Source organism: Leptopilina heterotoma, unplaced genomic scaffold (genome assembly GCF_015476425.1).
Source record: "Leptopilina heterotoma isolate Lh14 unplaced genomic scaffold, ASM1547642v1 Lhet_27, whole genome shotgun sequence".
NCBI classification, from domain to species: Eukaryota; Metazoa; Arthropoda; class Insecta; order Hymenoptera; family Figitidae; genus Leptopilina; species Leptopilina heterotoma.
In genome coordinates, this window is record NW_025110978.1 from 592645 (window position 1) to 605844 (window position 13200).

At 25.0% G+C, this 13200-nt stretch overlaps 2 protein-coding genes across 7 annotated transcripts in view; both read left to right on the top strand.

The window, feature by feature from the left end:
- Positions 1-13200, top strand: part of LOC122503789 — a 338227-nt gene that overhangs the window by 115632 nt on the left and 209395 nt on the right. For 2 of the 4 annotated variants that reach the window (XM_043614479.1, XM_043614480.1), the window contains exon 1: positions 7313-7777. The exons of the other annotated variants lie outside the window; for them this stretch is intronic. In XM_043614479.1, the coding sequence (XP_043470414.1) occupies positions 7743-7777 (35 nt within the window). In that variant the 5' untranslated portion in view covers positions 7313-7742. Of the gene's footprint in view, positions 1-7312; positions 7778-13200 lie in introns of those variants that run through there. 4 annotated transcript variants of the gene reach the window in all.
- LOC122503784 lies at positions 2-3971 on the top strand. 3 transcript variants are annotated; one of them, XM_043614473.1, is made up of 5 exons: positions 4-179; positions 309-473; positions 1239-1613; positions 1709-2953; positions 3102-3263. In XM_043614473.1, exons 2-5 carry the CDS (start codon positions 312-314, stop codon positions 3126-3128), a joined length of 1809 nt encoding a protein of 602 aa, XP_043470408.1. In that variant the 5' UTR covers positions 4-179; positions 309-311; the 3' UTR covers positions 3129-3263. The 3 variants fall into 3 exon arrangements, with proteins under 3 accessions (XP_043470407.1, XP_043470406.1, XP_043470408.1); XM_043614472.1 differs by having other exon boundaries at positions 2-179; positions 285-473; positions 1709-3971; XM_043614471.1 differs by having other exon boundaries at positions 2-179; positions 1709-3968.

Consider the following 13200-nt stretch of genomic DNA (forward strand, 5'->3'; position numbering starts at 1 on the left):
ACAGTTTGTATGCGCGCGCCGAATGTTTTTACCTGGCTAATGACTGTTATAATTAGCAGTCGAATATTTTTGAAAATATTGAAATGTGATTTAGTGAAAAAAGTTATCAAGTCACAAATTATAAAATTCATTTAATTTTTTGATGTTGTCAACACATTAGAACTTTTCTATATAAAACAGTAAGTAATTTATTTCTATTTTTAATAATCCACCTGGGATTCCTAACCTCACTTCATGCATGCAATTCGTATAACTATAATAATAGTTATATTTCAATAATATAGTAATTCCAATGAAATGGTTAACAGAGAATGGATGAAGATGGATATAAACGATATTTACGTGAAGACACGGGGACAATACCAAAATCAACACAACGTTCGAGAGAAAAAATTTTGGTTGCACGTGCAGAGCACACACGTACTTTGCAAGCTAATTATCAAGAAATATCAAGCAATTCTAGTGAAAGTGAGGTAATGTATTTAATATATATGAGGTAATATATTTATTATTACATGAATATATTAAATTTTTTTATTATAATAATTATTAAAATTTTAAAAATGCACATCGAAAAAAATTTACTGTGATAATGAGACATTTTTTAAATATAAATAATATGCAGAACTTGAGCATTTTTGAGGGTCTCGATCAAAGCACCGGTTATAATTATTTGACGTTACAATTAGTTGGCCATTGAGTCGAAAACTTTTTTTCAATGTTCGATTGATAAGGCAAACGAAAATGAATTATAATAAAAATTGAAAAAGTTATTAATTATTTTCTAAACTGATACAAAATGATTGACTTCCAAACTTCCATCGCTTCATTTATCTGAAAAATTTTTACCACAAATGAAACAATTTTTCTCAAAGAGAAAAAAGATGCATAATTAAATATTCTATGGAAATATGCTTTTTAAAAAATTGAAATTAAAGAAAAGAATTTTTTCAACCCAGAGGCAAACTAATTCTATCGTGAAAGAATTATAGCCGGTTTTTCGATCGGGGACCTTAAAAAATATGTCTTTTAAGTTGTGTGATAATTTTTCATATTTTAACAAGAAAAATATTTATATAATTATTTTATAATCTGAACTTTTAATGTCTTCTAAAAAAATATTTTTTGAGTACTGAATGTTTATACCATTTTTTTATTATGAACTAGAGCTACAAATGCACTCTCATCTTATCTGGATATTATTTATTTCTTTGTTTAAAATTTAATACTTTCAACAGGAGGAGAGCAGTAATAATGGTGACTTTTCACATTTGGAAAAAAATGAAAGCTATTTGCATGCAATGGAAGAGGATATTAATTTTCCAGAACAAATGGAAGAGGAAAATAGCAGCATTGAACAACGAATGGAGGAAGAATCTTCAGACGAAAATAAAAATATTTCTAACGTTTCTGAAGAACGTGATGAATTAGAAACAGAAGATCTGCAAGCTGATAATGAATCAAAAGATAGTGAATCTGGTGGTTCCGAAAGTTCATTTACAGAAGAAATGGAGAGCGATATCTCTGATTCTGAAGATGATGAAATGTTTTCTGTGTATAATAGTGAGAATGATTTTAACGACTCGGAAGGAAGTCTTAATATAGATGTCCAGGTATGCTAAAAATATATGTAAAATTGTCAACTTTCTTATATACACTTGAAAGAATATTCAGGTTTTAAAATAATATATAATGTATTTTTTTATAGGAAAGAAATGTGATTCATGATAACTGCGACCTCACATATGAAGAATCTCATCTATTAATTTTGGCACAAGCTCTTCGTAATAATTTATCGGATGTTGCTTTAGAAAGTTCTATTAACCTAGTAGATTGTCACCTACCATACGCCGTACATCGCAGCAAGTACAATTTTTTGAAATCTTGTCCTGAGCCAAACGTGATTACATACTATTATTGTCCACAATGTTCAATCACTATTAATTTTGAAAATATAAATCGAGCAGAATGCGATGGATGCGGAGTACAGCACAATAAGTCAACTTTAAAAAAAGATATGAATTATTTTTTTTACTTACCTTTGGAGCCGCAGTTAAAGCGTTTACTTAATAGCAAGCATTTTCTAAATTTTCGAAAAGAGTGCAACGAAAGTGATGTTATAAAAGGTAAAGAATATCGTCGATTAGTTGAAAAAAACGTTATTTCTGAAAATGATATAACTATTCAATGGAATAGTGATGGAGTAAGTGTCTCTAAATCTTCGATCAAATCTATTTGGCCAATTTTGGTTATGGTCAATGAATTGCCTTACCGATTGCGAAAAAATAATATGCTTCTGTGCGGATTATGGTTTGGCACAAAACCGCAAATGAACCTTTTTCTCCGACCATTTGTAGATGAGCTTATTGAATTGCATGATAATGGTTTTAAATCGACGACATTTGTTTGTAAAGATCCTGTAGTAATAAAAGTGCATACTCTTCTTTCTCCAGTAGATTCAAGCGCGCGCTCAAAAATACTAAATTACATGCAATATAATGGAGAGTTCGGCTGCCCTTATTGTCTTAAGAAGGGTGAAAGAATACCTGTAGGAGCTGGATATGCACGTGTTTTTTGCGGATGTATTGAAAAATTGCGAACATTAGCCCAACACAATAAAGATGCTAAAAAAGCAGATGGGAAGGTGCCAGTTCGAGGTGTAAAAGGGTACTGTGTTGTTAGCCTTATACCTTTGTTTAACGTTGTTAAATGTTTTCCACCAGAATATCTACATTCTGTATTAGAAGGAGTTACCAAATTAATTGTAAGCACTCTATTTAATTCTGCGAATTTTAAGGAGGAATGGTATTTGGGCAAAAAAATTAAAGACATTGATGATAAATTAACTAACACAAAGCCTCCATCTGAGATTACAAGAACACCACGTTCCTTAAATCACCTTGACAAATGGAAAGGTTCGGAATGGAAAAGTTTCCTTTTATATTACTCATTGGTATGTTTTGAGAATTATTTACCTGCTAAGTATTTAAAACATTGGTTTCTTTTTGTTTATTCAATTACAATTTTTTCCAAACAAGAAATAAATGAAATTGAATATACAAAAGCTAGTGAAGCACTCAAAAAATTTGTTTTGGAAATAGAGAATCTGTACGGGAAAGAATATATGAAATTCAACGTTCATATTTTACTGCATATTCCACCAGCTGTACGGAGTTTTGGTGCTCTTTGGGCGTGGTCAACATTCCCTTTTGAACATTATAACGGAGTTTTGAAAAAATTATTTCATGGTACTCAGTACATTCCGGAACAAATTTGTAAGTTCTATACAAGACTCTCCTTCATAAACTCATCATCAGACATTTTTTCTAGAGAAGATTGTAACAAGAGAGGCAAAAAGTTATTTCGTTCATTGATGAAAGAGTGTGGCGTTAAGAGGTGTATTCAATACGATGATTTCTTAAGAATATTTGGTGCTTCAAAAGATTTAAGTTTAACTTTAATTGAAAAAATCGTTATTGAAGAAACTCTTCAAGAAACAATTGAAGTAAAAGCTCAATCATTTGAACGTTTTATTTTTAAACATGTGTTATATCATTCTTTCAATAGTCGTAGAGTAATTAAAAGAAATAATGGGACAATTGAAACAGACGATGGACGATTTATGATTATTTCTCACCTTCTCATAGTAAAACTCGCTCGAAATGGGGAAAATAGACATATTCTTTTGGGAAACGAATTACAAAAAGAAAATAGAATTTTGTGCTTCAATGGAAACTTTTCTTCCAATGACTTTTCGTATATTGTAAAAAAAACAAATAATATCATTTCCTGTTCTCTTTCATCAATTAAAAAAAAATGTGTAAATGTACAAATGACCGAAACCATGAGTAGCATCGTACCACTTGTAAACCACATTGAAACCGATTGAAATAAAAATATAATTATACAAGATTAACGAACGATATTGTTAATGCCAGTCTTAATTTAAGCTCAGCTTGTGTGAAAATAAGAATAAGAAATCTGAATTTACAGATTATGTGTTATAAAGGCGAAAAAAGTACTGGATTTCCAATACTCGAACCAATACTCAAACCAGTACTCATTCCAGTACTTTTCCCAATACTCATTCCAGTACTCTTTCCAATACTCATTCCAGTACTCTTTTTTCATAAGGGAATTTTCAAATCAAAAAGAATCTTCAGTGAAGAAATTTTGCAAAACTTCATTTAGCAAAATTTTTTTTTATAGATATAATTGGTGAATGAATTTTTACTAATTCAGAGAATAATAATGGTAAACCATAAATAATTGGTAAAAATTGCTCGTAATTCTTAATAATTTTTACACTAATTTTTCAAGCAATAAAATTTTAAACTATCAAATATTTTTCAAACAAATAGAAAATTCTGCTAATTCCGACAAATTTATTTTGTAAAATCTACTCTCTCTAAATCCTAATTAGAGAAAGGTCGTCCATTAAGTAACTTTTAACTAAAATTTAAGAAAAATAATTTTTAATTCACTAAACTGAATTTTCTAAATTTGATTTAGTGAGAATTTGGTTAAATTTAGTTAATAAAAATTGCTACTGATTTTTAATAGTTTATTCTTTAAACAGGGTTTACGAAAATTAGAAACTTTAAAAAACTAGATTTTTGAAAAATTGTAATATTTGAAATTCTCCTAAAATTATATGTATATCTAATTAATTGTTAAAAATAATGGATTTACAGAAGAATTTTAGTTAAAAATGCTAAAAAAAATTTGCATTTTGGAGAAGTTACAAATGATGGCAAAAATTCAATTATATTCAAAAATTTTAAAAAGTTCTCGTCAAAATTTCAATTATTTTTATAAATAATAAAATTCTTCTCCAAAATTCAATTATTTTCAAAAGATTTAATAAATTTCTTAGCAAAATTTTAATTATTTTCAAAAATTTTCTCAATTCAATGATTTTCAATATCGACTATTTTATTAAAATTTTCCAAAAGATTTAAATCATTTGAAACAAATTTTGATAAAATTCTACGAAAATATTTAATTATTTTCATAAATAATAAAAATCTCATAGAAACTCAATTATTAACGAAGAATTCAATTATTTTCAAATTTGTTAGAAATTTCTTTGTAATAATTCCATTATTTTCATAAACTATACAATTTTTTTACAGAGATTTAATTATTTTCGTAAATAATAAATTTTTTTTTAGGAATTCAATTATTTTCATAAATAGAAAACTTATAGCATAATTTCAATTATTTTTAATTTAATTTTAATCGAATTGTTCGAAAAAATGTAATTTATTCTTAAAACTTTTATTAAAATTTGTCGAAAGAATTTAATTATTTAAAAATTTATTGATATAATGGTTAAATATTTATTTAAAAAAGAAGTTATTGTTATTTTTGAATAATTTTACAATTAGAGAAATTCGTAATTAAATGTAATACAACATTTTTTTTGAGTATCTAATCAGTTTTAGAGTAAATCAGAATATTCTTTATGGTCAAGGAAAAAGAAAAAATTTTGTCTGGAAATCAGGGAAAAGTTAGGGAAATGCAAAATTAAATTTTTGTAGCAACCCTGTTAAACTTCAATATAAAAGATTTAAACTATTAAATAAAATACAGTAAAATTTTAGTAAAAATTAGCAAGAAATGATTACAATTGAGCAATTTCACGTGAACTGATTCAATAAAAAAATTAGATTATAAAGGAGCTTGTTTTATTCAAATTGATATAACTTCTAGAAAACTTAAGCGATTTAAATTTTTTATAGGGAATTTTAAAGCATTTTTTGTTTACCTTTCAATTCCAAAATTCTTTTCTCCAAAAAAAAAAGTTATTGAACCCCTCTCTTTTTTAAAAAATTAAACCTTATTTTTCAATTTTTAGAGAAACTACATCTTTTTTTATTTTTATATTATTTTTATTAGAAAACTGAAATTTTTTTTAGTAAATTATGTAAAGTAAGAAAAGGGGATAACAGTGTGTTTTTAATAAAATAACCAAAAAGTGTTTAAAAAGTTGGTTTTTTTTATTTTCTTAAAAACCCATTGTTGTCCCATTTTTTAAATTTACAAAATTTATTGGAAAAAATATCAGCTTTCGAATGAAAATGATAAAAAACTAATAAGTCGTAGTTTTTGTGAGAATTAAAAAATAAGGTTTATTTTTGAAAAAAAGAGTTTTCGAATTAAAAAGTTCACAAAGAACACTGAGAAATTAATACATTTGAATCGAACATAATTATCTTTGATATACAGTCAAACAAAAATTATCTTTGAATTAAACATAATAATTTTTATTCAATACATAATAAGTTTGATTGAATAAAAATGACATTTAATTCAATTATAAAATACGTTTAATTAAAACATGTTGTTTTTTGTTTGGCTACTTATTTTTGAATTAAAACAATATTTTTTTCAGTGAATGCTTTACAATTTACCATAAAAAAATTGAAAACTGTGAAGTTTTATCGAAATTATATTGATTTGAAATTAACAATTATTTCGCTGAAAACAAACATAACTGTAATCCTCATAATCTGCACAATCAAAATTTAAAAAGATAATATTTGAGGATTTTGTTATTTTTATGCAGAACAACATTTTACCAGATTTTTAAGCCCTTCCCAGACAATTAAAATCTTCACTTGATCGTTTCACCTAGAATTGCCCAAATGTTAATTTTAGTAGATTAATTTCCACTTTAATTCAGATTTGTGATTGTTTTCAAAAGGCGAATTTTCAAAATTATTTCCTAGAAATAAACCTAGAAATAAATTAAACTAACATCAGATTTAAAAAAATATCTCTTCTACTACTATTATACCTATAGATTGCAACTACATTTCAAAAGCAACAAATTATAAAGCACTTCCGGAAGAAAATATTTCTCCAGGACAATTATTATTCCCTTGAAGATATAGAATGCTGTTATAAAATTTTGTTACCACTAAATCTTTCGATGAAGTTGTGATGGCTAAAATTCCGGATTCCTTTTATAATTCGACATTTGACCTTAAATTCGATCCTCCACGAGAGATTCAAATGAAGGAGTCTGCATTACATCACCTGAGACTCGTGTACGATACTTATACATATATATATATATATAGGGGAATAATGTAATATCTATGATGCTGGGTCAAGAAAGGATTATGTGCAACCAGGATAGGACCCATTTGGTTTGATAGTAGAAGAACTTTGGAATGTCGCGCTCTGATTGGATATACAGCGCGAGTGAAGCCCTCCGATTGGCCCTAGGCACGTTTCCCCACCTCGGGAAATTCACTTTTTACCGGCGTTATTACAAAACTGACTGGCATCTCCTAGACCATGTCATTACGGCGCAGTGCTCGACTCTGCGAGCATCCTCTCACGGGACCTCCACCTCTTTTCCTCCCACTTTTCCTCTAACGCCAGATGAGAGGATCTTCCTTAACGCTCATTTCGAGTTAACAAAAACAATTTCGCGTTGCGTTATACTCGAGTCGAATATATTTATATAGAAAATATTAAGTCTTATTTTATTTTCTTCTCATCCTTACCTTTTTTTTCGATCTTTTATAATTTCTGTGAAATCAGTAATAAGGATTATAATTAACTGATGTTTTGAATTTTTTTTTATTGAAACAAGTGCGGAAATTAGTTTTTTTTTCTGACGAACAGAGTGCTGTGTTTTTGGATTTAATTTTTCTTAATTTGTTGTTTGGTGCTTGGAAGAAAGAGAACTTTTTACTCTCGAGGTGACTAACAAGAAAATAATAATCATGGAAGGATTGAGGAAAATTCGTGTGTTAAAATCGTAAGTGATTGTGATTTGTTGATAAATTTTGTGCTGATGATATGTACGAGAAATATGTGTGCAACAAGTGGTTCTGAAAATTTTCAATAATATTTCGAGGATTTTTAAGTCAATTAATTTTGACTCTATTTTTGTTTCGTCTAAATCTGTTGGGAAATTAATCGATCAGTTTTGGAATTTTATTCTGCAAAAAAAAATTTTATTTACTTCATAAAATTTGGTATTTTCATCATTTTAGTTTCAAGATATTTGATTACAACTAAAATTATTAGCCAAATTATTAAAATCTTTTGCAATTGAAAATTCTCCAATTTTTGCTATTTTCAATGTCAAGAAGCAACTTACATGGAAAAGAATTACTTCTGTCAATGTAATTGAGTCAAATGTAATATTTATTTTAAATAAATATTAATTTTACCAATTGACAATTTTTTCAAGAATAGAAGTAAATTTTTTTTTGCTGTAAATGAAAAAAATTGTTAATAATTAAAATCTGTTTTTTCTTAAATTACTATCGGATAGAATATTTTACTTACAAGGTACTTCAAAACGGAGCAAATTAAAAACTAATTTTAAATGGACTTCCAAATATTGATTGACCGAATTTGGAATTTCAGGAGTTAATTTTTCTTAATAGTTTAAATTTTTTATTTTATAAACATCAATTGACTTGATTAACAATTTCGTGTAATCTTAACAAGCAAAAACCTAATTATTTTAATTTTCTTTTTTTTCAAATGTGTAAATTATGAAAAATTAGAAAATTACAAATTATTTGAAATTGAGAAAATTTTCTAATTTATAAAATTATTAAATGAGTAATCTTTGAAAAAGTTACAATAAATTATTAATTAAAAAATTTACAAGTTAATTAAAATTAAAAAAATTATGAATAAATGAAAAGAATCTGCAATTTAGTAAAGTCACGAAAATTATAAATTAAAAAATTTACAAGTAAAATTACAAAAATTATTAATTAAAAAATTTACAAGTTAATTAAAATTAAAAGATTAGAAATTAATTAAAATTAAAAAGTTTAAAAATTAAATAAAATAGGAAAAAATTATAAATAAAATGATATACCTACAAATTAATAAAAATTACAAAATTACAAATTAGTTTAAAAAAATTTGAAAAAATTTGTGAATTAACAAAAATGGAAATATTAGGTATAAATTTTTAATTTTACAAATTAATGAAAATTGAATAATTTGCGGATTAATTAAAATTTTAAAAATTATTTATTTTTTTATTCGAGTTATAAAAACTAAAGATCTTTGAAAGATAGAAATTTCCGATTGTAAAATCATTGGGTAGGAAAAAGTAAAAAAAAAAGAGATTTTTATATTGAAGGGAAGTACCTTGAAAGAAAAGCATTTTATGCGGTATTATTTAAAATAGAATATTTTTGGGGAAATAGTTTTACCGGATATAATAATTACATAAACGACAAATGTATATTAAAGGTTAAAATAATCGCTTGTGCCCATGAACCTCACAGTGTTGACCCTAATTATTGTTTTCCTGTTGAGTGTAAAAGGTTCACAAAATTGGTGTCATTTTTGAACTGAATTTGGTTAAGTGTATATTTTTACCGCACGTGTCAAATTAATAATTAATTAATAATTCATTATTTCCCCGTAATTAATAATTTTCACAATTAATTATTAAATTAGCTGAATTTAATTAGTTGATTTAAAAAAATTTCAAGAATAAATTTTCAGAATTTTTCCTTTTCGAATTTTACCCAAAACATTATAATAAAATTTATAACTATAATTTTTTATAATCATACGTATATCTATTAGCAGTAGAAGTGAATAGCAATTTTCGAAAAATTCTGATCTAAATTTGCAATTTAATATATTCTGATATAAATTTAAAAAAAAGTGAAATTGCAAATTTCGATTTTCCAATCATAGTTGATTCAGTGGAAAGAGTAAATGAGATTTCGCGCAGTAGAATAAGACTCAATTGGTCAGACGCGATACTTGCTGATTGAATCTCGTCTTTTCAATATTACATTCTTTTCACGATGAACTCCTTTGCAACTTATTTCTCGTACTATCTGAAAAAAACAACTAAAACTACAGCTAAAATTCGAAACTAACAATAAGCTATAAAAAGATAAACTACAGTTTATCAGAACTTGTGTCCGTAGTTTAGTAAATTGAAAAGTAAAAATTTACTTTTTCGCAAATAAAAAATGGCACTTTCTATTTTATACGATTAAAGAAAAAAATTAGTTCTTTATTTCTGTGGCAATAAGATTATGACGATGATAAAGTGCAGGTGAAAACTGCACGGAAATTGCAAATGAAATCTGTTTTTTTTTTCAAACTAAACATTGCACTAAACGACTTGGCACTGTTAATCAGTGATATTTCACTAATTTAGATGTAGAGAGTGTGAACGGAGGGAAAGAGTATATTAATATCACTTTAATCCGAGAGATTGTCCTAAAAGTGCATTTTTCACAGGCAAATTAAGAGGAAGTGAATTCCTGACATAGTGAGCTAATTTGAAAAAGAAAACAATGTTTTCTCCGCCGATCGTGACACCGAAAGAAACAAAATTTTACCTAATAATTAATTACTCGACAAAAGTGACACTGAACAAAATTTATTTGATTTAAAATTTAAATAACCAATTACTTGACTATTATTTATCGATGAAATATTTACTTGAATCAAATAATTTTTGAGTCGATTAAGTGGTATTTGAATTTGAACCAAAAATTTCAGTTTTTGAAGCTAATAGCATTTAATTCACTCCAATAAAAATTATTTGATTCCTGAAAATATTTGATTCAAATAATTCTTTTTTCAGTGAATAAAAAATTCATTAAAGAAAATAAAAAACTATTATTTGTTTCAAGTAAATATTTATTTGATAATAGTTTGGATAAAAATAATTTAGATTAAACAATTTTATATAAAGGATAATTATTTAATTTTATAAACAGATTTTTAAATTAAAAATGCATGGAAAAAATATAAAGTAACGTTTACTTACTATTAGTTAAGAAAATTATAATTAAGTAAAATTCTTATTTTTTTTCAATATGACAAACATTTTTAATACCTGAACTCCTTATTTTAGTGGAAGTGAATTTTATTTGTTTTAAATTTTACAATTTTTTTCTTTAAAATTTGAATGTGCATGGAAAACATTAATAAAATAACTTTTACTATTTAAATGGAAAAATTGAAATTTTCTTCAATTTCTAAGCATTTTTATGTCAATTTTTACTATTTCCAGAGTAAATTTTAGTACAATTAATATAAATTTTACTAATTTTTACTATTTACATAATATGGGAAATAGTAAAATTTACTCCGAAAAAATAGCAAAAAAATGCCAAACGAAATTCGCGGAGAAGTTCTAAGTTAAGATTTTACTTTGTAAATACAATAAACGTTACTTTATATTTCTTCCATGCGATTTTAGTTCAAAAATCTGTTAATCAAATTAAATAATTATCTTTTATCCAAAATTATCTAATCCAATTTTTTCTTTCAAATTAAATGCAAATTTTACTGTGTTTAGTCGATTTTTACTACTTTCAGAGTATTGCTTCCTCATGGAGGAAATATTTTGACTACGTCCGATGTAAATTTCATTAATTTTTAACAAAATTTATTTCGGAAAGATAGTAAAGTTTACTCTATAAATAGTACAAATTGCTAGTCGAAATTTACTTCAAAGCTTAAAGAGAATAAACTAAAGTCACTTTTACTTTTTTCGGTGTAAAATCTACATTGTCTGCAACTTTTACGAATTCATGTTCATTTTTTTTACTATTTTTAGTATACAAATTTTAGTACGATAGAAGTAAATTTTATTATTTTTTTCTAAAATTTACTTCGTAAATAGTAAAAATTGAAAGAAATTTAGTAGAAAAATGTTTGACAGTTTAAATTTCACTTTTTAAATAATAAACAATACTTTATATTTTTTCAAAGTGGGTTGGAAAACTTTTTTTGAAAATAAGAAACGGTTTTTGATTCTAACCAATTTGTTTAATTTTAAAAAATGCAAGAGAAGTGAATATAGTCACTTTTAGTATTTTTATAGTAAAATCTAAATTAAATTCTAAATTTGTAGTAAAATTTTATAGTAATATTTAAATTGTCTGCAAGTTCTATAAAGTTTTACCAATTTTAACTAATTTCAAAGTAAATTTTACTATAGGTCCAAAAATTAAAAAAATTATTTAGAAAAAATTAAAAATTTTTATAGGAAAAATTTTACTAATTTTTAATGAAATTTACTTTTACTATTTATCAATAATAATAAAATTTACTAATTATAGTAAAAATAAATTTACTTTCTAGATTTACTTTTTATTTATTGTTTTATTTACGTGAAATGAAAATAAATAGTAAAATCCAGTGAAAATAGTAAAAATTGCGAGAAATGCTTTATAAAATTTCAGAGTTTCTATAGATTTTACTTTGCAAATAATAGTAAAAGTGACTTAATTTTTATTTTCGTGTAGAAATTAAAAAAATATTCCAATAAAACCGATATTCAAAAACTCTTTTCTAATAAATAATGTCAAAACTATTTAAAAAGCAAAAAAGGAATAGGTACTTAAAAAGTATTAGTATAAATAATTGGAAATTTAACAATTCAAAATGACCCATAAGTTTTAAACATTCATAAATTTGAAGTCCATAACGTTGAACGACGAAAAATAGTTTTCAATAAGTATATATTACTCAAAGGTAACGCAACAATATTGACATAAAACTGTATAATAAAGAAGATTTTTATTTAAGTTTTAACAAAAAAAAAAAAAGATTTTTTTTGGCTGACCAATGTTGTGAACTTTATCATCGTGAACTATTAACGTGAAAAAAATATTTTTTTTAACAAATATTTCTAGGTACAAATTACTATAATTGCAATAAAAATTAAAAACTTGAATTTAACATTTAGAAACTTTATAATTAGATAATTTTCTTGATTCGTGACACAAATTTATTGTAAGTAAAATTTTAATATTTTAAGAAGAAATAAATAAGTTTCATTTGAAAGTTCAGAACATAAGGAACTATAATTCAAAAGACAAATAAAAATAACAATTTCTTCTTTCTTTTCTCTTAAAAAACAACACTCTGAAAAAATATATATTTGACTCAGAGACAACTAGACTTTTTATTTGTTTCAAAATAAATTTTATTTGGTTTTATTTATTATTTTATTTATTTTTTTTCCATAAATAAAACTTTTATTTAAAGCAAATAATGGCTCTGAGACAAATATACTTTTATTTCACTCAAATAAATTATATTTTGTTTCAATACATTTTTTCTCCAAGTGTAAAATTGTTTTCTATTTTGTACAATTTTGTATTCTACGCAAAAGTTAAGTGAAACATATTTTTTCTAAAAACAGCGTCGTAGTAAAAGAAATAA

Bases quoted from the DNA above. Each gene is read 5' to 3' on its own strand.
- LOC122503784 (XM_043614472.1), top strand. From the start codon at position 312: ATGGATGAAGATGGATATAAACGATATTTACGTGAAGACACGGGGACA. The intron at 474-1,238 runs GTAATGTATTTA...TACTTTCAACAG, and splicing joins GCAATTCTAGTGAAAGTGAG to GAGGAGAGCAGTAATAATGG. The intron at 1,614-1,708 runs GTATGCTAAAAA...ATTTTTTTATAG, and splicing joins GTCTTAATATAGATGTCCAG to GAAAGAAATGTGATTCATGA.